This window comes from Hyperolius riggenbachi, chromosome 7 (assembly GCF_040937935.1).
Source record: "Hyperolius riggenbachi isolate aHypRig1 chromosome 7, aHypRig1.pri, whole genome shotgun sequence".
Classification (NCBI taxonomy): Eukaryota; Metazoa; Chordata; class Amphibia; order Anura; family Hyperoliidae; genus Hyperolius; species Hyperolius riggenbachi.
Window position 1 is genome coordinate 120,615,762 of NC_090652.1, and position 22,058 is coordinate 120,637,819.

The 22,058-nt window shown below is 46.3% G+C and overlaps 1 protein-coding gene across 2 annotated transcripts in view; it reads left to right on the forward strand.

Moving 5' to 3' along the window:
* ADAP1 (ArfGAP with dual PH domains 1) overlaps nucleotides 1–22,058 on the forward strand; it is a 326,339-nt gene that overhangs the window by 283,100 nt on the left and 21,181 nt on the right. For both annotated transcript variants that reach the window (XM_068244589.1, XM_068244587.1), the window contains exon 6: nucleotides 9,555–9,701. In XM_068244589.1, the coding sequence (XP_068100690.1) occupies nucleotides 9,555–9,701 (147 nt within the window). The remainder of the gene's footprint in view (nucleotides 1–9,554; nucleotides 9,702–22,058) is intronic.

Below are 22,058 nucleotides of genomic sequence, written 5' to 3' on the forward strand. Positions count from 1 at the left end.
TATGCCCCCGTGTACCTCTTGTGTCTCCCCGTGTCCTCCTCTGTCCCCCCTGTGTCCTACTGTGTCTGCCTCTGTCTTACTTGTGTCCTCCTCTATGCCCTTTGTTTCCCCATGTCCTCAGTTTGTCCCCCTGTGTCCTCCTCTGCATGGGCACAGTCCAGGGAGTACACGACATTGCGGTGGGTTGGAGGTTAGTTTGGCAAGCGTTCACAAGTCATGAACTCTCTGCATTTGGACTATAAAACGCAGTGACTTCTTTCCCAAACTTTTCGGGGGGAAAAAGTGAGTCTTAAAGTCCAAAACAATTCAGCATTTCAGATAAACAGAGAAGGGGGCCTACAAGACAGGAACAGGATGCAGAGGAATCTATACTTGGGGACAGGAAAAATAGGGGATTTTGCATGAAAGAGTGCTTGAGTTCAGGAGAAGGACAGGCTGGGGGAAGGAGGAGTTCCTGTGCCTGGTACTTCTGGTGGAGATGGTTCTGAGGCAGCGGCCAGAATGGAGACAGTTGAAGTAGTGCCTGCTGGGGTGGGTAGCGTCATTCAGTACCTTGTTTGCCCTGGACCTCAACTGGGTGGTCGGTAGGAGGTCCAGAGGTGGCAGGTGTGATCCTATGATCCTCTCTACAGTGTTTAAGTTTGAGCTTGTCGCTTGTTGATGTGCCTGCTGACCAGATGACAATGGAGGAGCAGATGATAGTCTTGATGGTGGCAGTATAGAAGCAAGTCAATCGTTACCGCAGGATCCTAAACTTCCTCAGTTGTCTCAGGAAGATCAATCTTTGCAGAGCTGCCTTCTGGGTTGTGCTGGAATTCTCTCCCACCGCAGATCATTTGTGATAGGATGCCTAAGAACCGAGCACTTCACACCCTGGGGACATCAGTGCCCTCGATAGAGATCGGGATGGGTGTAGTAGGGCCCACAACCATTTCCACTGCTGCATTTAATACGAGCTTGTTCTTCTTGCACCATTTGAAGACACGCTCAATCTCCTTTCGCTATGCCGAGGATTGTTGTGTCAGCAAATTTGATGACTTTAACAGAGTTGGCAGATGAGTTACAGCTGTCCGTGTACATGAAGAACAGAAAAAAGGACAGAACACACCCTTGTGGGGCAACTGAATTAGTAGTTCTTTCCTGGGAGGAGCAATTGACAAGCTTGACTTGTTGCGTCCTGTTGGTAAGGAAGTCCCTGATCCATGCTCATAAAGTAAGGTCAAGGCCATGTTGTGCAAGGTTGTTGTGCAGGATGTCCAGGCAGATGGTATTGAAGGTGGAACTGAAGTCAAGGAAGAGGATCCTTGCGTGGGTGTCTGGTCTGCCCAGGGTTCCATGATGAATGCCAGACTTATATTGATGGCATCCTCAATGGACCTGTTTGCCCTGTGTGCAAATTTGAGAGAGTCCAGGAGGGAGTTGGTGGAGCCCTTCAGATGGAGGAGGACCAGTCTTTCAGAAAGTTTTATGATGGTGGAGGCTAGGGAAACAGGCCTGTAGTTGTGATGTCGGAATGATTGTAAGTTTCCTGAGGCACAAGGGTACTTTGCCCTTTGCCAGTGGTTTATTAAATAGGGAGGTGAGAACGGGGGCCTGTCTGAGTAGGCCCATTTTGCGGCTTTTAATTCTCAATTCAGGGTTTTTGTGGCTTTCCTGAACTCTTCAGGGGTGACTGATGGCTTGACTGACAAATCCATAGATAGTAGAGTCTCCCAGAGGAACAAAAGACTAATCAAGAGCAGTGGAAATGCCTTCTGGACAGTCATTTAAAGCAAAAGTACAAGGTTTGCAACCTAACATTTTGTATACTTACCTTGGAAGAGGGAAACCGCTGGATCCTCCATAGGCTTCTCTCATACTTTTGTTTGCCATAGCCGGAGTTTACAGGGACAATCCAGCAATGCGATAACCGCCTATGGACTGCCTATAGAATTTTAACTTGAGTCTACCCAACTGCTATAAATAATTTGTCTATCTGGGGACTAAGCTATTGATGGACACTTACCGTCCTTGGCAGTTATCGCATTGCTGGATTGTCCCTGTGATGGCTCACGTGTTTTAATGCTTGAGATTTTTCAATAAAGATTTCTATGAAGTTTGAAAGAAGTCCCTGAGTGTGCTTGTCCTTGAAGACTTTACACTGGAGGTCCGACCTGGTGCTTTGGCAGACTGCCCTTGCACCTTAGTTCATGCTGTGGGGAATGCAGTCTGGAGACCACACTTGGACACAGTACATGTTGGCATTCATGGTTCCCTCAATGAGCTGTAGCTCCACAGTGCTGGCAGTACTTATGCAGCCCTAAACCATGACACTCCTACTACCATGCTTGTCTGTAGGCAAGACATACTTGTCTCGGTACTCCTCATTTGGTTGCTGCTACTCATGCTTGACACCATCTTAACCAAATAAGTTTATCTATGTTTCATCAAGCCACAGGACATGGTTCCAGTAACCCATGTCCTTAAGGTGCCCATAAGCCTGACGATTATGGGCACATTGGGCAAAGAGACACATTTATCTCTAATCGAATCTTATTAGAGATAAATTTGTCTCATGTCGAAGCTGCCCATATACTACAGGCTTATTCCTGTCCAATTTCAGCATGAAATCTTCAGGGAATCGGATGGGCCTGCCACGTTCCCCCCAGCACATCCCATCCCCTCCGCAACCCCCCCGTGTGTGCATTTATGCAATACCTGTCCTGTGGCAGCCTCAGCGCGGTGTCCATCTATTTTGCCGGTTCTAAGCCGTATACACGCTAGCGGCGCATAGCTGACGTCAGATGCTATGCACCACTAGCGTGTATGCCAAACCCATCGAGATGGACGGACACCGCGTGGAGGCTGACACCGGACAGGTAATGTATAAATGCACACACGGGGAGGGGTGAGGGGCACATTTATACATTGCGGCGGCAGCGGTGGGGTTTCGTTGTTTTGTTGCTCTTTCCAAAAATGTCCGCCATACCGCTGCTCACCCGACCATCCAACTTAGGCCCGACATCTTGCAACATGCGCGTTCAACCATGCAACCAATTTCCGTCCCAAAATTGGCTGCTTTGTCGGTCAGGCATGCACTTGGCGGCACCGATTTTCATTCAATTAATGTATAATAATCAAATTGGATGGTCCATTTATAATAATAGAATTGGATGGTCAATTGGCCGCCAAGTCGCCTGATGTATGGCCACCTTTAGTCTGCTTGTCTTCAGCAAACTGTTTGCAGGCTTTCTTGAGCATCTTCTTTAGAATTGAGACAGTGTGTGGCATATGGTCTACGCACTGACAGGCTGATCCCTACACACACACACACGCACGCACGCACGCACACACACACACACACACACACACACACTTCAACCTCTGCAGCGATGCTGCCAGCACTCATATGTCTATTTGAAAAATAAAAACTTTGGATATGATGCTGAGCATGTGCTCTCAGGCTCAGCTTAATTGGATGACCGTGAGACATTGTGTGGCATATAGTCTAAGCACTGACAGACTGACATCCCCCCACACACACACAAACACACACACACACACACACACACACACACACACACACACACACACACACATATGTGTATTTGAAAAATACAACCTTTGGATATGATGCTGAGAATGTGCTCTCAGGCTCATCTTCATTGGACGAACTTGGCAAGGCCTGTTCTGAGTGGAACCTGTCCTGTTAAACTGCTGTATTGTGTTGGCCACCATGCTGCAGCTCAGTTTCGGGGTGTTGGCAAACTTCCTATGGCCTAAGCCATCTTTTCTCTATGTAGAGCAACAATTCTTTTTTTTTTTTCAGACCCTCAGAGAGTTCTCTGCCATGCAGTGCCACTATGAACTTCCAATGACCAGTATGAGAGAGTGTGAGAGTGATAACACCAAATTTAACCCTCCTGCCTCCCCATTCACACCTAAGCTTTTGTAACATTAACGTGTATCATGACCCTGGTGAAGGAAAATGTCTAATTGGGCAGAACTTTGACATTCTTCACTAAGGGGTGTACACACTTTTGTTGCCAGCGGTTTAGACATTAATGGCTTTGTTGTTAATTTGATGGGACAGCAAATATATACTGTTATACAAGCTTTACACTGACTGCTTTACATTGTAACGTGTCATATCTTCATTGTTGTCCCATGAAAAGACAAAATATTTACAAACATTGAAAGGAGTTCTTACTCTTGTAGTAAAACTGATACATTTATCAGGTGTTATTTTTAAATCTTTTCTTTAAAGAAAGATCTCAACATGTGTGTATCATTTAACCTATTACATCCAACCAGTTACGCCATTCACAGTGCTGACTGTTACAGTACTGATGTCGGCGCCTGCATGAGTTTTATTCTGTGGGCAGGAAATGTCCTCAGCTACAGTTCTCACACTGCAACTACACTGATCTTGACTCAGCAACAACAGTTAGTGTTGAAAGCAGCAAGAGCCAACTCTTTCAGTACAACAGAAAAAACATGATTTCTGGTGCCTGGTCAGCAGGTGGACCTCTGCAGTTTCCCATCAGTCTAGTCAAGTCTTGGGTTACTTCTAGGGCCAGCGTACTTCCTGCTCTACAGGATTTCTATGATCTTCATATAAGGTAATTCTAGCAGTGCTGCGCCATCATTACAGAGTATTACAGAAGGTGAAGTAAAAGGGAGGGAACACCGAGAGCCCAGTATAGTGTAGTATGTACCGGCAATTGTGGTATATTTAAAGAGTACAATAGAGGATACAAACCAGGGTTACCTCATAGGCAACCACTGTGAGGCCTGGACAGAGCCGGATTAAGGCTAAATGGGGCCCTAAGCAAAGTAACTGATTTGGGCCCCCCCATCATGTCGTAATAGAATCAGAAGATGCAGCTGCACAGCAACATGCCGCACACACCGGGGCAGCCGAGCTACTGGTTGCTATGGGCAACAGCCCGCTTTTCTCTGTGGGTGCACAATGCAGGGAATAGCAGCGGCAAAATGCAGAGTGAGATATGAATAGCTGGGACATTTGCACTCAGGGGCTGGGGCACCCCTGTGAAGAGGGCGCCAGATATCACAGCAGCAGCACTTTCCCCCTGCATCTACAGCCTGGCAATAGCAGAAAGCTCTGGACACCACCAAACCGGAAGCCGTTCCCCAGACAGAATTACATAACCACCCCCACCACCGAACAACCGATTTCCTCCCAAACTAGACAGCCACCATGCAGCCTCCATCCCTGTGAATATGATAGTCCAGCAGAGAAGGGCAGCCGCAGTGGGGGAAAATGACAGCACCAGATGACTCACATTCACCTATTGCGATCCAAGCAATAGAGGTCCCATCATCCGGAGCCCATCTGTCTCCTCTAGAGTGCTGCCGCTCTCTTCCTACTACTATTACTACTTCCTACTTCCTGTCTAATCTGAGGCTGCACTGTAGAAGAGACAGATGGGTTTCAGATGACGGGATCTCTATCGCTTGAATCATGGATAGGTGAGTGAGCATTTGCCATCTGTTGCTATCATTCTTGCTGCAGCTGTGGTTCTCTGTGGGAAGGGAGGGAGGAGTGGGCAGTGGCAGAGCGCACAGTAGCAGGAGGGTGACCTAGGAGGAGAGCCTGGCTCTGAAGACAATCAGCAGCGCAGGGCATCAGTTGACAAGACAAGACAAATAACATTTGTATCACGCTTTTCTCCTGGCAGACTCAAAGCGCCAGAGCTGCAGCCACTAGGACGTGCCCTATAGGCAGTAGCAGTGTTAGAGAGACTTGCCTAAGGTCTCCTACTGAATAGGTGCTGGCTTACTGAACAGGCAGAGCCGAGATTCGAACCCTGGTCTCCTGTGTCAGAGGCAGAGCCCTTAAAGGGATGCCGAGCAGTGGCTGTGGGTATGCCTTTAAGCATACCCACAACTAATTAATTACATCCTCACACCTACCAGCATGATGTTTGTAATTATATCCCCCTGGGTTCCTTATATTTCATTGCATTGTGCTGAATCGAGCTGCCGACTTTGGAGAAAAGTCGTCCTGTGTAATACAATGTAACTATGGAAAGATGCATATCATTTTGAAGTTCTCTTTCTCCTCTTTCCAATGATAGATAAACAGCCACCCTACACCGTTTAATTTTCGCTATTTTCGCAATCGAAATTGCCGCGGCTGTGATTTCGATCGCGAAAATAGCGAAAACTAAAAGGCATAGGGCGGCGATTTATATATCATTGGAAAGAGGAGAAAGAGAGCTTTAAAATGATATGCATCTTTCCATAGTTACTGCACTGCTCAGAGTCCCTTTAACCAGCCACCGCTGACAGGATGGTAAGGGCTGGTTTATGTGCTGATGGGGCCCCTTTGACTCTGAGTGGGGGGGCCCCAAGCTACTGCTTTTGTTGCCTGGTCGGTAATCTGGGCCTGGAACCCACTACAAATCGCTGTCGCTAATTGCAGTTGCTAGCGTTTTTAATGAGTTTTGTAAGCGATTTCATGAGCATCTTCTGGCAATTTTGGTAGTGATTTTAAAAAGTGTAAGCATTTTTCCAGCGATTGTTTAGCGATTAACGTTTTTAATTCTGAATCAATTCATTTTAATTTTTGTACAGTGTGCAGTAATTTAACTACTTAAAGAGACTCCGTAACAAAAATTGCATCCTGTTTTTTATCATCCTACAAGTTCCAAAAGCTATTCTAATGTGTTCTGGCTTACTGCAGCACTTTCTGCTATCACAGTCTCTGTAATAAATCAATGTATCTTTCCCCTGTCAGACTTGTCGGCCTGTGTCTGGAAGGCTGCCAAGTTCTTCAGTGTTGTGGTTCTGCTATGCACTCCCCCCTCAGGGGGGAAAGAAACACACAAATGATCTCTTGAGATTCAAAAGGAAGTCTGTATACAGCCTGCTTGTGTATGGATGTATTTTCTATGTGTGGACATACTGTACATCAACCTACTTCCTGTTTTGGTGTCCATTTTGTTTGTTTATAAACAAACTTTTTAAAACTGTTTTTAACCACTTTTAATGCGGCGGGGAGCGGCGAAATTGTGACAGAGGGTAATAGGAGATGTCCCCTAACGCACTGGTATGTTTACTTTTGTGCGATTTTAACAATACAGATTCTCTTTAAGGAGACTCTGTAACAAAAATTTCATCCTGTTTTCTACCATCCTACAAGTTCCTAAACCTATTCTAATGTGCTCTGGCTTACTGCAGCACTTTCTACTATCACCGTCTCTGTAATAAATCAATGTAACTATCTTTCCCCTGTCGGACTTGTCGCCCTGTGTCTGGAAGGCTGCCAACTCTTCCGTGCTGATCTGTTATGCACACCCCTCTCCAGGCCCCTCTATGCACACTCCTGTGTGTGTGTTATTTACATAAGCCAGCAGCTTCTCTGCTCTCTTGTCAGTGATAGAAGAGAGCTGGATAAAAATCCTCCTCTGTTAGGCTGTGAAAGGAGCTGGCTGACACATACTGAGGAATTACAGACACAGGCAGAGCTGTCTGCAGGAAGAAACAATCAGTCTCACCGCCTGTCACTATTCAGTGGATAAGAGCTGCAGGGGGACAGAAGGTAAACACACAAATAATCTTTTGAGATTCAAAAGGAAGGCTGTATACAGCCTGCTTGTGTACGGATGTATTTTCTATGTGTGGACATACTGTACATCAACCTACTTCCTGTTTTGGTGGCCATTTTGTTTGTTTATAAACAAACTTTTAAAAAATGTTTTTGACTACTTTTAATGTGGCGGTGAGCGGCGAAATTGTGACACAGGGGAATAGGAGATGTCCCCTATTGCACTGGTATGTTTACTTTTGTGCGATTTTAACAATACAGATTCTCTTTAACCTCCTTGCCGGTCTAAAAAATCCGGCAAGGAGGCAGCGCCGCACATTTTTTTAATTTTTTTTTTTTTTAAATCATGTAGCGAGCCAAGGGCTCGCTACATGATAGCCGCTAAGCGGCGGCATCCCCCCACCCACTCCGATCGCCTTCGGCGATCAGAGTATGCAGGGAATCCCGTTGAGAACGGGATTTCCTGCAGGGCTTCCCCGGTCGCCATGGCGACGGGGCGGGATGACGTCACCGACGTCATGGACGTCGGTACGTCATAGGGAATCCCGATCCGCCCCTCAACGCTGCCTGGCACTGATTGGCCAGGCAGCGCAGGGCTCTGGGGCGGGGGGGAGCGACTCGGCGCGGCGGATTGCGGCGGATCGGCGGCGAGCGGCGGCGATCGGAAGTTACAAGCAGCTAGCAAAGTGCTAGCTGCTTGTAACAAAAAAAAAATTATGCAAATCGGCCCAGCGGGGCCTGAGATATCCTCCTGCGCAGGTTACCCCGAGCTGAGCTCGGGATAACCGGCAAGGAGGTTAAGGACCGCGGTGATTGAAATCTATGCCCTGTTTTGGTGGGTTCCTGGCTGGCAGGGCGTAGATTTCAATCACCACCTGCAGCGCGCATCCGCCGTTTCCGTTGCTCCCCGCCGATCGTGCCGCTCAAACCCGACATCTCTCGCCGCAGCTCACTGACTCTGCCTGTTTCTATGACGGCAGAGTCATGTGATCCGGTCAGGAGCCGATTTCATTGGCTCCTGGCCGTGTCTATCAATGTAAGCCGCGCCCATTGGCTTACATTGATAGACACAGTCAGGATCCAATGAAAGCGGCTCCTGAACGACTTACATGACTGTGCCGTCATAGAGACGGCAGAGTCTATATCAGGAGGATCCCTGCGTACGGCGGGTATATGCGGCGATTTGTCTGTATTGTACCAGCGGTCTCTGGTCCTTAAGTGGTTAAAAACACTAGCAAAATAACTCTGTATAGCGATTCATGAGGGATTATGCCAGCGTTTATATACTTTACATTGCAGAAACGCTAACGCTCAAAAATTCTGCATGGCCTGCGTTTGTTCTGTGTGGCGCTTGGTGAATTTTTGACAGTTTACTGTTTATACGCCCCCTTTTTATTGCCTGAAAAAGCGGGTTTATACCTGTGAAACGCATTGCAACACTTTGTGGAGTATCTAATAAATCTGTCATTTTTAAATCTGCTTTAAGGAGGTAAGTCCACCACTGCCTTCCAAGCAATTTTTAACCATTTTAGTTCATTTTACTCTCTTGGCACCTCTGTTTACCATATAGAAATATTACAGAAGATGGTTAGCCAGAGTCACTCAAGGTTTGAAACTAAATTAGAGCAGCAGTTTGGTGGGTGTTTTTTCTATTTTACACTTTGCCCTGTATTTTCTGGAAAGAGCTCCTCTGTGCATCTAAAGGGACACAGTGCAGGACCCATCCAACGTCCGAGGCTTATATCTGGTTCTAGCCACCATAAGCTAAGGATTACTTTGCTGAACCTCCATCCCTTATGGGGCTCATTAGGACAATGTGAGTTGCTTTGGTTTTATCTCATCCACTTGTTGTAAGCATTCTTCTTGTGAATTACCGACAGTCCAGGCATATCATTCTCCTATTACAGGAACACATCACACTGTGGCTTCACAGCTTTGAATGAGAGTTTGATTGCTGTGCTATTACCGCTCTCTGAAATTTTTTATCTAAATGTATTTCCAGGCAAGGGAGCCCAAAGCAATTATAAGGATTGAGCATTTAAACGCCACTTTCCAGCCAGCCAAAATGGGGAACCCAAATGGCCTGCAAATCACTTATCTGAGGGATAACAGCACAAGGAATGTCTTTGTGTACCACGACGATGGCAAGGTAAGCCGGCAGCCAGGCACCGATGCTGGATTCCTGTCATGTCGCTTCAATTAATAAATATTAATGTACTCAAAGCACTTATAAAACGGTTTATACCATAATTAGCATATACTGCATGGGACTGATTTTTTTTAACATTCCTTATCTGTAGATAAAGAAAAAAGAGGAAGAGTTTATAATTTCCATCCATAGATACAATCTTTACATTGTCCACTCTCAAATACAGTTACATGCATCGTGAGGTAAACGGAAACTGATTGGATTATACATTGGTGTATATGACAGGCATTCAAAGTTCTGTAGCTGAACCAAGTAAGCGTTAGGGCGTGTGAAGCTCAACTGTCCTTTAATCATTTGTGTTAGTCAGAGGTTACCACCAGACACATGAAGGTTGTGTTAAATTGCATTATAAAGTCAAGTCCAAAATATACACCATGAATAAAGCATTGTGTGTGTAGGGCTGTTTTGCCATCAAGGTGTAGAAAGGGTGGGTCATGGGCCTTGTGGAGAGTAGTGTGTCAGTGTAGAAGGAAGGTATGGGACAACAAGGGGGTAGCACAGGAAGTAGAGCAGGGTGGAAGGGGGTGTGGCAATAGATGTCCTCACGGCCATTATAAAAGAAGCAAGGCAAAGAGTTTTTGCCCAATTCTCTCCAACTAGGCGATATATATTTTGGAACAGGTAAGATTGTGCGATGACAGAGGAAAGCAGTGCTGATACTAGCTGTTAAGTCAGCAGTTCGGTTATCACTTTCAGGTAATAGTAGTTGATCTATTATCACTAGCCGAATGGCTAGCACTTCGGCTAGTAATTATGTTGGGTGCTAGGGGTTAGTGTTAGGTAATAGGAGAGAAGTTAGTGTTAGACATTAGGAAGGGGCCTTAGTGTTGGGCATTAGGAAAGAGGTTAGTGCTAGTCAATGTGCAGGGAATAGAGTTCAGCATTAGGAGGGTGGGTTAGTGTGATAATAGGGGACCGAGTATGTTGATAGAAAATTGATAATATAGTATTACAGATATTTTACTGTAATCGTGAAAATGGCACCCAATCCAACAGGCAGCATCGTTATACATTCTCGATTAGAGTCATCAAGAGGTGGTCAGTAAACTTCTGTATTCACCAATCTAACTACGGTAAACTCATGCCAGCCTCTCCAGGTAGTTCTGTGTTGTTCGCCATTTCCTGTGTTTTGGCAATCTCCTTTAAACCGGCATAAAACCCTGACATAATATTCAATAAAAACAGATTTTCCTACTTTTTATATGCCATACGGTTATCATTTTTACTTTTGTGCATAAGTATTATTATTCATTTAGAAATTACAAGTTCCCAAAGTACACTTTTATTGCTATGTGAGTTGACCTTGCATTTGATTCATAACAGGTTTATTCATCTTTTAATTCAAGCAGAAATACTTTCTGATTTTCTGTCTGTGTTCAGGAGGAGTGTTCAGGAGTGTCTGCACAGTTAGAGAATGTGTCACATTCCTCACTTGATACAATTAAGTAAACACAAGGTAACATTATCTACAGTTCAGATGCATCCAGGTTTCCCAGCAAGGAACTTGTAAAGCCCTGTGTTTAACCCTTTTAATGCTGTTCTAGTAAAAAAAATGGTGGTAGTATATAATATGCTGTAAATAATCTTTTAGAGCAAAGAAGATATGCTGGGTTTCATTCCGCTTTAACCATTCAGAAACTCTTGGGGGAGTTGGGGATTTTCATTGACTTGCTTTCAGGATCAGCATTGTTTAACGCAAACCTGTAATCTGAGAGAAATATAAACTCTGATACTTGCCACAGTAGGGGGAAGCCTGTGGATGCGCTTGCACAGTAGCACGGAGCCGGAGCGTGGGCTGTACTTTGTGCCTCTTAATTAGTGTGACCGGGGTTGGAATCCTGGATGAAGTCAGTGCCTATTCAGCAAGATGCCCAACACTGCAGGGTGGCCTAATGAGCGCACCCTCAGTGGCTGCAGCTCACTCATGCTTTGAGTCCCACTGGAGGAAAGCACTATACAATGTATTTTATTTATTATTATAGTTTTGTTTTGACTTGTTTTGAGTACATTGTATGTATAACATGATGCTGCTGTTTTCTAGGAATGTTGAGAACACATTGTGTAACCTGTTGGTTCTTGGTTTGTTTGGTTTTTTTTTTTTTTTCAATAAACGTTGGGTTAAAAAACTGCACTCCGTTTCCTCAAAGTTGTGCATGTGACATATGGTGTCGGTGCCTGAGATCTGTCCTCCAGGTGGTTGAAAAGTCTACAAATATGGTGTGGAGAGCAGGAACGATATTCCACTCCCACCTGGTTTCTGGGATGCCTCGGAGCATGACATTTCTTACAAACTCAGTTTGTGATTTGAGGTAGTGGTTGAGGGCTGTCTGCTTTTCTCCTGTTTCTTTAAGTTGAAAGACCTCTGCTTGTAGGTTGGTCACATCGGACTCTGTCAGCAACATGTGCATTCATAGATGAAATGTCTACTCTGAAGGCCATTATTTAATTCTGTGTAGATGTCACAATCCTATCTGTCTGCTATTTTGCCTCCTGCTTTGTAGGGAGATCATGCCAGATGTCCTCCAGGCTGCAGGGTTAGTCATGGCCAAGTGTCCTGGGGATGAGGACTCCCTCCTCTTGTTGCCAGCTGATTGCTCTTGGGCTATGGGAAAATATCTGGTCAACGGGTATTGTGGTGTACTTGCTGCTGTCTGTGCAGATGCCCTCCTCTTTCTCCTCAGGTAATGGTGTTGCTATGATTTATCATCACTTGCTATCACTTGCTTGCAGATGGACATGGAGCTACATGGGGACATGTACTTGCTCCCTGTCAAACTCTGCCCCCCAGAACTTTGTGCTTTACCTCCTGTAAATGGCCTCAATTCACTAAGCAGTTTAGACTAGTCTACCGATAGTTTTTAGTCTACTGATGGTTTGGTGTAAATCAGTTGCATCAAAAGTGAATTCATTAATAATTACCAAATGTTTTAGACCTGGTCTAAAACATTCGGTAATTAGGCCGGTAAAGCAGGGGAAAAGATCAAAAGATGCAATTCACAAATGGGTAGCTAGGACTGACAGAAATCAGCTGGTCTTAGCTCTGTCAGAAAAAGTGGGCGTGGTTACTCCTTGCCTTTCTGAATTGCATCTTTTGATCATTTCCCCTGCTTTACCAACCTAATTACCGAATGTTTTAGACCAGGTCTAAAACATTACACCAAACCATCAGTAGACTAAAAGCCATCAGTAGACTAGTCTAAACTGCTTAGTGAATTGAGGCAAAAGTGTTGTTCTATTTCAGAGTGGCTCATTGCAGCAGATAGAATAGCTTATCAGTGTGTATATTTAGAATACATGGACCCTCTGAGAAGTTCAAAAGGATCTGGGAAACACCTCCTAATTCATTGCTGTAAAGCACTGTCTGAATCCAATGGCAGTGATGCACTTAATTTCACTTAGACTGGAAAAACAGGGCATAAATTATCGCTAGTCACCTGTCTATACTGAACCTTGTATTCACTCTTTAGTTACTATAGTAAGTGAGGGTGTGGCCCAAAACAAACACCACTTGTTAGGTGCTACAGCCGATAAACATTGCTGTTCAGCAACAGCAGCAAGCAAGGCTTTCCATGGTACTAAATGTGTTCAACTAAACGAAAAGCCATAAAGAAACAGCTTAGAACCCCTTCTATATAAAGAGGTGCACCTATCCGCAGTGGGGTTGTGGCCCAAACTAAGCAGTGACATATTGAGCCCTCTCTTCTTCCAGAGCTCCGTCCCCACCACTGGAGGGCACTACACCCCCACAGTTGCAGCCACATGCTAAAAGTTCAAACATGCACATTTGTACTGACAGGGGAGAGGGGTTTAACCCAGAGAATTAAAGCCTCAAGCTGTTAGGTAAATAACCAGCTGCCAGGTAATTGATCAGCATAAACTGATTCTGATTGGTTCAGTTTCAAGTTAAAAATTTGCACGTTAGGAGAGTTTTTGCGGCATCAGCAGTCTCAGCAACTTTTACTGATGTGTACAAAACTGGTTTGACTAGAGCTTTTGCACATCGCCGCTACAGGAAGCCGCTGTACCGCTTCCTGCTCATCACAGCAGCCACCGAGCGTGCTGCCGTAATAGGAGATGCCACTAAGAGGAGAGCGGCTACGGGGGAATCTAATAGAACAAGCGGCCGCCCGCTCATGATAAGGTAACAGGAGCGGCGGCTGCGGGGAGGGGGCAAGAGGCCAGACCTGCCGCGGCCCAGTGTCAAACTGCCAACGGACCGGCAGTGGGCCGCGGCCCGGTGGTTGGGGACCCCTGACCTACATAATAAGCCCCACAGATTATTTTTGGTCACTGGTAGCCCTTCTGACAGGAAACAGATCCCGGCTGGATGCATTTTATTAGAGCTGTATCCTTTTCCCTTCTTTATAAGGAAATCAATTTTCATTAAAAATGCTATAAACCTAGATTGGTGCTGCATAAGTCTTTTTTTATCAATAGAGATATGAAAATTACGCACCGGATAAAGTGCATATGGCCTCTTTTATTTGCAAATACATATCCATAAATTGGGGGATTAACTCTACTACCTTACAGCTGTTTCTTAGTGGGAAACATGGAGGCCGGCGGTGACCGTCTGCTGGGGAAGGGGGGGGGAGGGGGGCAAACGTCACGTAAGGATATAACTACCTGAATGTGGTGGACAATAGTTCCCTAAATAGTGCCTTAGTTGTCACTCAGGTAAGTAGAGATACAGAGCATACATTTACACACATGCAACGAGAGGCATCTACACAGGTGGACAAGCAGATTCCATAGCTAGATCCAGATCCTACTGCCACAAGCAACGTGCTTCACGTAAGGCATTATCCAGATGCAGTTCAGCAGACACCCCATAACTGAGGAAATGTTACCCAAAGTAATATATATATATTAACATTCACTGCTGGGAAAAATATATATAAATATATATAAATGCTGCACTTGATTTGTCTGTTCTCAAGCTGCATAAAATTACCACAAAATTTTCATCAATTTGGAATTATTTGCATTTTGTTTACCCCCTCTTATCAGAATAAATTAAAGGACAACTGAAGTGCGAAGAATATGGAGTCTGTCATATTTATTTCCTGTTAAATAATACCAGTTTCCTGGCAGTCCCAGTGATACATTTGGATGTAGTGGTGTCTGAATAACACCAGAAACAAGCATGCAGCTAATCTGGTCAGAACTGACAATAATGTCAGAAACACCTGATCTGCATATGCTTGTTCAGGGTATATAGCTAAAAGTATTGGAGGCAGGAGATCATCAGGACAGCCAGGCAGCTAGTATTGCTTAAGGAAATAAATATGGCAGCCTTCATAGCCCTCTTGCTTCAGTTGTACTTTAAGTGTCTAGCTTCTGGCTGTGACTTAAGGTCCGTACACACGCCGGGCTGCAGGCAACGACGGGTCTGTCGTCACCTCCCGCTGGGCGGGTGTTCAGCAGACAGTCCGGTGTGTGTACAGTCTGTCGGCGGACTGATAAGGCTGTTTCTGAGCGATCCGCCGGGCGGATCGCTCAGAAACAGCCGTATCAGTCTGCAGACAGACTGTACACACGCCGGACTGTCGCTGGAACGCCCGCCCAGCGGGAGGTGACGACAGACCCGTCGTTGCCTGCAGTCCGGCGTGTGTACGAACCTTAAAGGTGCATATACAAGTTAAACTTTTTCAGACAACTTGTCATTTGACTTGTAGTTCAAACAATAAGTCGTTCAGATGTCCTGTACACACTGACCAACAAAGCGGCTAATATGCTAATTTACCTTATTTACATGTCATTTAACCAACTTGATAATGGACAATGGACTGGATAGAACAATGGACTAGAGGAAATGACTGATCAAACTACTTGGTGTTTGAACTTCTATTAATTGGACAAATGACTAAAGGTAGCCATACACTGGTCGATTTGCCATCAGATTCGACCAACAGATAGATCCCTCTCTGATCGAATCTGATCAGAGAGGGATCGTATGGCTGCCTTTACTGCAAACAGATTGTGAATCGATTTCAGCCTGAAACCGTTTACAATCTGTGGTGGTGATGCTGCCGCCGCCGCTCCCCCGGGCCCCCGCATACATTACCTGCTCCGCCGGCACGACTCCCCATGTCTCCGCTGTCTTCTCCGCTCTGGTCTGGTCTCCAGGTCCGGCATGCTTCACTTCTTCACTGTCTGGGGGAAGTTTAAACAGTAGAGTGCCCTCTACTGTTTAAACTTCCTGCCGGGACAGGAAGAAGCGAAGCCTGCTGGATCCGGAGGCCAGCGCGGAGGCGGAGCAGCGGTGACCGGGGGGATACGCGCTCCGGCATGATCAGGTAATGTATCAAGCTGTATTGCGTCGGTCGTCGGGCACTCGAACGCCGCTAGCGACGCGCTCCCTACCCGAGGGCGATCGATGGTAATTTCCCGCACAGAGCGATCGACGGGACCGATATATTTCGGGATGAAATACATCGGAATTTAGCGGTAACGTTAACGATTTGACAGCAGATTCGATCCCAGTGATCGAATCTGCTGTCGATCGGCGGGGAATCGGCCTAGTGTATGGCCAGCTTTAAAGTCGTTTGTAATCGCAATCTAAGGTGTGTCTACCTGCCTCTGGGATGAAAAAGTTGTAATGGGGAGTCCAGTCTGGGCTAGAGGTCCATCATTCCTCCCTTATAGTCCAAAGCCGAAATCGTGCCCAATTAGGACTCAACCCTCTACGGATGTATATCCAATATTTATTGCATGTCAATGGCAGTAGTACAACAGTATAACAAACAGCATGACGTTTCGGGCGGAGGCCCTTTCTCAAACGCGCATTTGAGAAAGGGCCTCTGCCCGAAACGTCATGCTGTTTGTTATACTGTTGTACTACTGCCATTGACATGCAATAAATATTGGATATACATCCATGGTGGGTTGAGTCCTAATTGGGCACGATTCTGGCTTAAAAGTCGTTTGTACACATGTGCGGACCTAACAGTCGTTTGAACGACAGTTAGTCCAAAGGGTTCGCTGAGCGGATTGGGCAAACCGGATGTTATCAGTCGCTCGAAAGCACGTACACACATCCAACTTGTTGTTCAAACGACAAGTCGGATGACAAGTTGTTTGAAAAAGTTGGACATGTGTACGTACCTTTACCAGACTAGAAAAGGGCCTTACCAATCTGTCAGATTCTGCTAGGAAGACTTAGGGATAGTTGTGTGAGCACAGTGGGCCCCGATGGGCCCTGACACCTCAGCCAGCGATCAGCACCGCAGATCAATTTTGCTGAGCGCTGGCCAAGAGCATTGTTACCCACTCACCCGGCCCAACCAGTTACTTCACTCCTCTGCTGCTTCTTTAGCCCTTCACCCCCTCCCCTGCATAGCAACAGAACATGTTGCTAGCATACAGGCTAACAACGCGTCCGTACAGTGTTCGCCACACAATGAACTACGATTAAGGGCAGATGGTAAGCCCGATACGCGTGAGTTGATCCTGTGATTTTATTGCACTGTCTGTGGATTTTTCTAATAAACATATCAGCCTTTTTCTACTTCAATCTGGTCTGGTTTGCGGATCCCTTTTTTGTTCATTCGTTCGCCACACAATGCCTGCTGTTCGTCATGTCTCATACGATTGTATAAGACTTCAGTTAATGAGCACTTACCTCCTGGGGCAGCTTGATTTACCAAAAAACATCTTCTTTATTGTTCTGAAATCTAGACATCATGGAATAATGCTATACCGTGACCTTTACACCATGTAAGCACCTCTTCAACTCAGGAAACACACCCTCTGTAGACTCGGAAGCACCACTCGATCAGATGCTGAGAGTATAATCTCTCTAGTTTCGTTTATCATGTTTATTTTCTTGTATCCTTCTATCTGAGAATCTAGGAGACTGAAGATTGTATAAGCCGAAACTATGTTTACCATTAATGCAATGTATAGATTGGAACAGAATGGATTGGGGTTTTTTTTAACAGATATTGAATTTTCCTTTAAAGGACATCCAAGATGAAAATAAACTGCTGAGATAAATAATTGTATCTACCCTCCTTCTCCTTACAGGACAACTGAAGTGATAGGGAAATAGAGACTGTCATGTTTATTTCCTTTTAAGCAATACCAGTTGCCTGCTAAGCCACTGTCTTTAGGTCTCATACACACACTCAACAAAAGTCTTTTAAAAGCATGAGTATCAAACAACTTAAAGAAGTTGGACAAATTTTGTCAAGACGACAAGGCGTCATCACTGATAAGAGGTGACCAACGACTGATAAGACGCAGCTCAAGTCAGTCCAACTGGTTAGCTGGATGCAGGGTGAGCTGAATGAGGGCTCACCCTGCTGCCGCTCAAATCCCTGGGGGCGCTAAATACTATTCCCCCTCTGAGTTGTAGCAACTTGGAGGGAGTTGTAATTCGGGATCTGGTGTTTGCTGGCTCTCTGACTTACTCTTGGGCAGGGCATGCATCACAGGGGCGTCGCTAGCCCTATTTTAGGGGGGCCCTTCCCCCCTATCTGTCCTGGGGTGCCACGGGTCTCCCGGCCGCCGCTGCCCCGCTCTGCCCTGCTGTACCCGCTGCGCTGCCATTCAGACCTCGATCAGCGCCAGTCGACCAGATAGAGCGGGCGCTAGGACCTAGCGGACACCGCTGATATGCGGAAGTGACATCACTTCCGCATATTTGTGCCCGGCGCCCGCTGTATCTGGTCGGGTCGCCCGCTGATCCTGAGGTCTGAAGCGGCAAGGTAGGTGGGTGGGGAGCGCGCCTGCCACTCACTACCTAACGGTGGTCCTTGCTGTCACTCACTACCTAGCGGGGGTCCCTGCTGTCACTCACTATCTAAACGGGGGTCCCTGCTGTCACTCACTATCTAAACAGGGGTCCCTGCTGTCACTCACTATTTAACTGGGGGTCCCTGCTGTCACTCACTATTTAACTGGGGGTCCCTGCTGTCACTCACTATTTAACTAGGGGTCCCTGCTGTCACTCACTATTTAACTGGGGTCCCTGCTGTCACTCACTATTTAACGGGGGTCCCTGCTGTCACTCACTATCTAAATGGGGGTCCCTGCTGTCACTCACTATCTAAACGGGGGTCCCTGCTGTCACTCACTACCCAACTGGGGGTCCCTGCTGTCACTCACTACTCAACTGGGGGTCCCTGCTGTCACGCACTACCCAACTGGGGGTCCCTGCTGTCACTCACTACTCAACTGGGGGTCCCTGCTGTCACTCACTACCCAACTGGGGGTCTCTGCTGTCACTCACTACCCAACTGGGGTACCTGTCACTACCTAACTGGGGGGTGCCTGTCACTGCCTACACTGGGGGACTCCTGTCACTAACTGAACTTGGGGGCTCCTGTCACTACCTAAACTGGGGTACTCCTGGCGCTACCTTAACTAGGGGGCACCTGTCGCTACCTAAACTATCCAGGCCAGCCAGCCCAGCATCACCACCAGCCAACCAGCCCAGAATCACTATCAAAAAGGCCACAGCATCACCACCAGTCAGGCCAGCATTTACTTCAACCAGCCAAGCACAGCCCAGCATCACTGCCAGCCAACCCAGCCACAACATCGGCCACAGCATCACCGCCAGCCAGGCCACAGCATCACTGCCAGGCCTTTCAGCTCACACATCATCCCCAATCCAGCCAAAAACAGTATTGCCAGGTACAGCAGCCAGTAGAGGAGAATTCAGAAGCCAGGTGAGAGGTGTCTACCATATTAAGGGGCATTCTGCCTATTTATGTGAAATGCTGTCTATTTATGTGCCTCATGACTGCTGAATTTGTCTTGTTGGTGGCCTCATGATCAGGGGCGTAGCAATAGGGGGGGCAGAGGTAGCGACCGCATCGGGGCCCTTGGGCCAGAGGGGCCCCGAAGGGCCCTCCATCAACTATGGTATTAGCTTTCTATTGGTCCTGTGCTCATAATAATCACTTCTATAGATGCTTTGAATAGTGGTAATCATTAACAAACCGTTCCCCATCCCCTTCTTGCACCTCTGACACTGTAGTTGCCATTGTCAGGTTTTGGTGCGCTGTATCAATTGTTATGTATAGAGTGCTTAGGGGGCCCCATTGTAAAACTTGCATCGGGGCCCACAGCTCCTTAGCTACGCCACTGCGTCATGATTGCTGAATTTGTCTTGTTGAGGGCCTCAAGATTGCTGAATTTGTCTTGTTGTGTGCCTCATGATTTGTTGGGGGCCTCATGATTGCTAAATTTGTCTTGTTGGGGGCCTTACGCTTGCTGACTTTGTCTTGTTGGGGGCCTCACGCTTGCTGACTTTGTCTTGTTGGGGGCCTCATGATTGCTGAATTTGTCTTGTTGGGGGCCTCATGATTTCTGAATTTGTCTTGATAGGGGCCTCATGATTGCTGAATTTGTCTTGTTGGGGGTCACATGATTGCTAACTGCGAGACTATGGAAAAAAAAATGAATCATCATCATATGAGACAATAGCATTAAACCTACTTTTTTAGCTTTTTAAAACAGAAAATAAAACTGGGAGGTTCTAAAAAAAAATGAATATATTTTTTCAGGAGTAGGATGGATGAAATTGTTTATCTTTTCAGTTTTTCAACTTGGATTTTCCATAATGTTCATGTATGTGCTAAAACGTTTGTATAGTATTTAGTTTAAATTGCTGTTGCCACTTTGCGATAGATAAGTGACTTGTGGGTTGCAGTTTGGACCTCCAAAAAGTTCGCCACCACTGTCCTAATCTAATGTACGATTGGCCCCACCCATGACCACGCCCACTCACTGCATGACCATGCCCATTTTTGCCGTGGCTCGCGCATAGCCCCTACCTAGTGCCCCCAGGTGCCACTGATCTCCAAGGGCCCTAGGAACGCCCCTGATGCATCATATGCACTAATGCTATGACGGCGCTGGGTGCCTAAATGACTTGCTTCAGTTAGCCCTGAACCACATGTTGGTTTTAATGCTTTCAATCATGTAACATATGTCACAGCATCATCATCACAATCCAGCGCCCCCTGTGGTCCCCGCACTGCTCTGCCGTAATTTTCGACTGAGCAGAATGTCGATTATGGGTGGGGAGTAAGAGGCAGTTCACCATTCTCTAAGTCCTTCCCTTTTCATTTCCCATTTATAATTTCTGATATTACTGTGTCTGCTCGGTGTGCAGCAGGGCTGTGACCTGTGTGGGCTTGGGGAGATTGATCTTGGAACAAAGTGTACTAATAGCAGAGTAAATACACTATCGTTCCAAGTTCAATCTCCCCAAGAACCTCACCTAAAATCAACTCCAGGCCTTTTATCTGCTTAATTGGTAATGACATGGCCACGGACTTGCCACACCTGCTCATGAAATAACCTTTGAGTCAATTGTCTAATTAGTTTTGAACCCCTGAAATGAAGGGATTGTGTTAAAAAAGGCTATAGTTGCCTCACATTTTCATGCAATCGTATTGTTCACCCCACTGAATTAATGCTGAAATTCTGCACTTCATCTGCATCTGAGTTGTTTCATTCAAAATGCATTGTGGGAATGACCAGTTAGAAAAAGTTGTCTCTGTCCAAATATTTATGGACCTAACTGTATGTTTGGGAAAGCAATAAATGTTGTGTGGTAATATTCTGTAACAATCTGGCCTTTCATTTCCTGCGGCCAGGCTGGAGGTATTTGTGCTGCTGTCAGACATTGGAATGAATCTTCATGCTTTTTGCCCTTTCATATCACTTCTAATCGGCATCAGAGGGGAAAGAAGGCAGCAGGCACCTGTCTGGGGTGTAGCCGCTGGGAGGTGGCTGGTTGCTATAACAGCTACCCAAATACATGAGGAAAGTGGCTCTGCTGCTGGGACACCAGTGCCACCATGTGGTGTCTGTATATAACTGCATGTGAAGTCACTCCATGTACTGTATAATGAGAATTAAAGTTGTCCTTTAGTAGATGCAACAAAGTCAAAAACACTTCTTAAAGAGAGACTGAAGCGAATTAATTTTGCCCTTTTTACCTTCTAATTCGCTTCAGTACTCTCAGCACAAGTAAACCACCGTATCCCCGCCACTAAACGAGCGCTTCAGACCCCCCAAATCCCCAGGGGGCAATCTGGCTGGCATTTCCTGAAAGAGACAGAGCTTTCAGCTTCAGCTCTGCCTCTCCTGATGTCAATTGCGGCGAATCGCCGCCTCTCCCCGCCCCTCTCACTCTTCCTTCATAGAGAGGGGCGGGGAGAGGCGGAGATCCGCTCGTCGAATTGATGTCAGGAGAGGCAGAGCTGTGGCTGAAAGCTCTGCCTCTCAGCACAGCAAAATTCACAACCAAGTTGGTCGTGGATGTTTGCTCAGCGA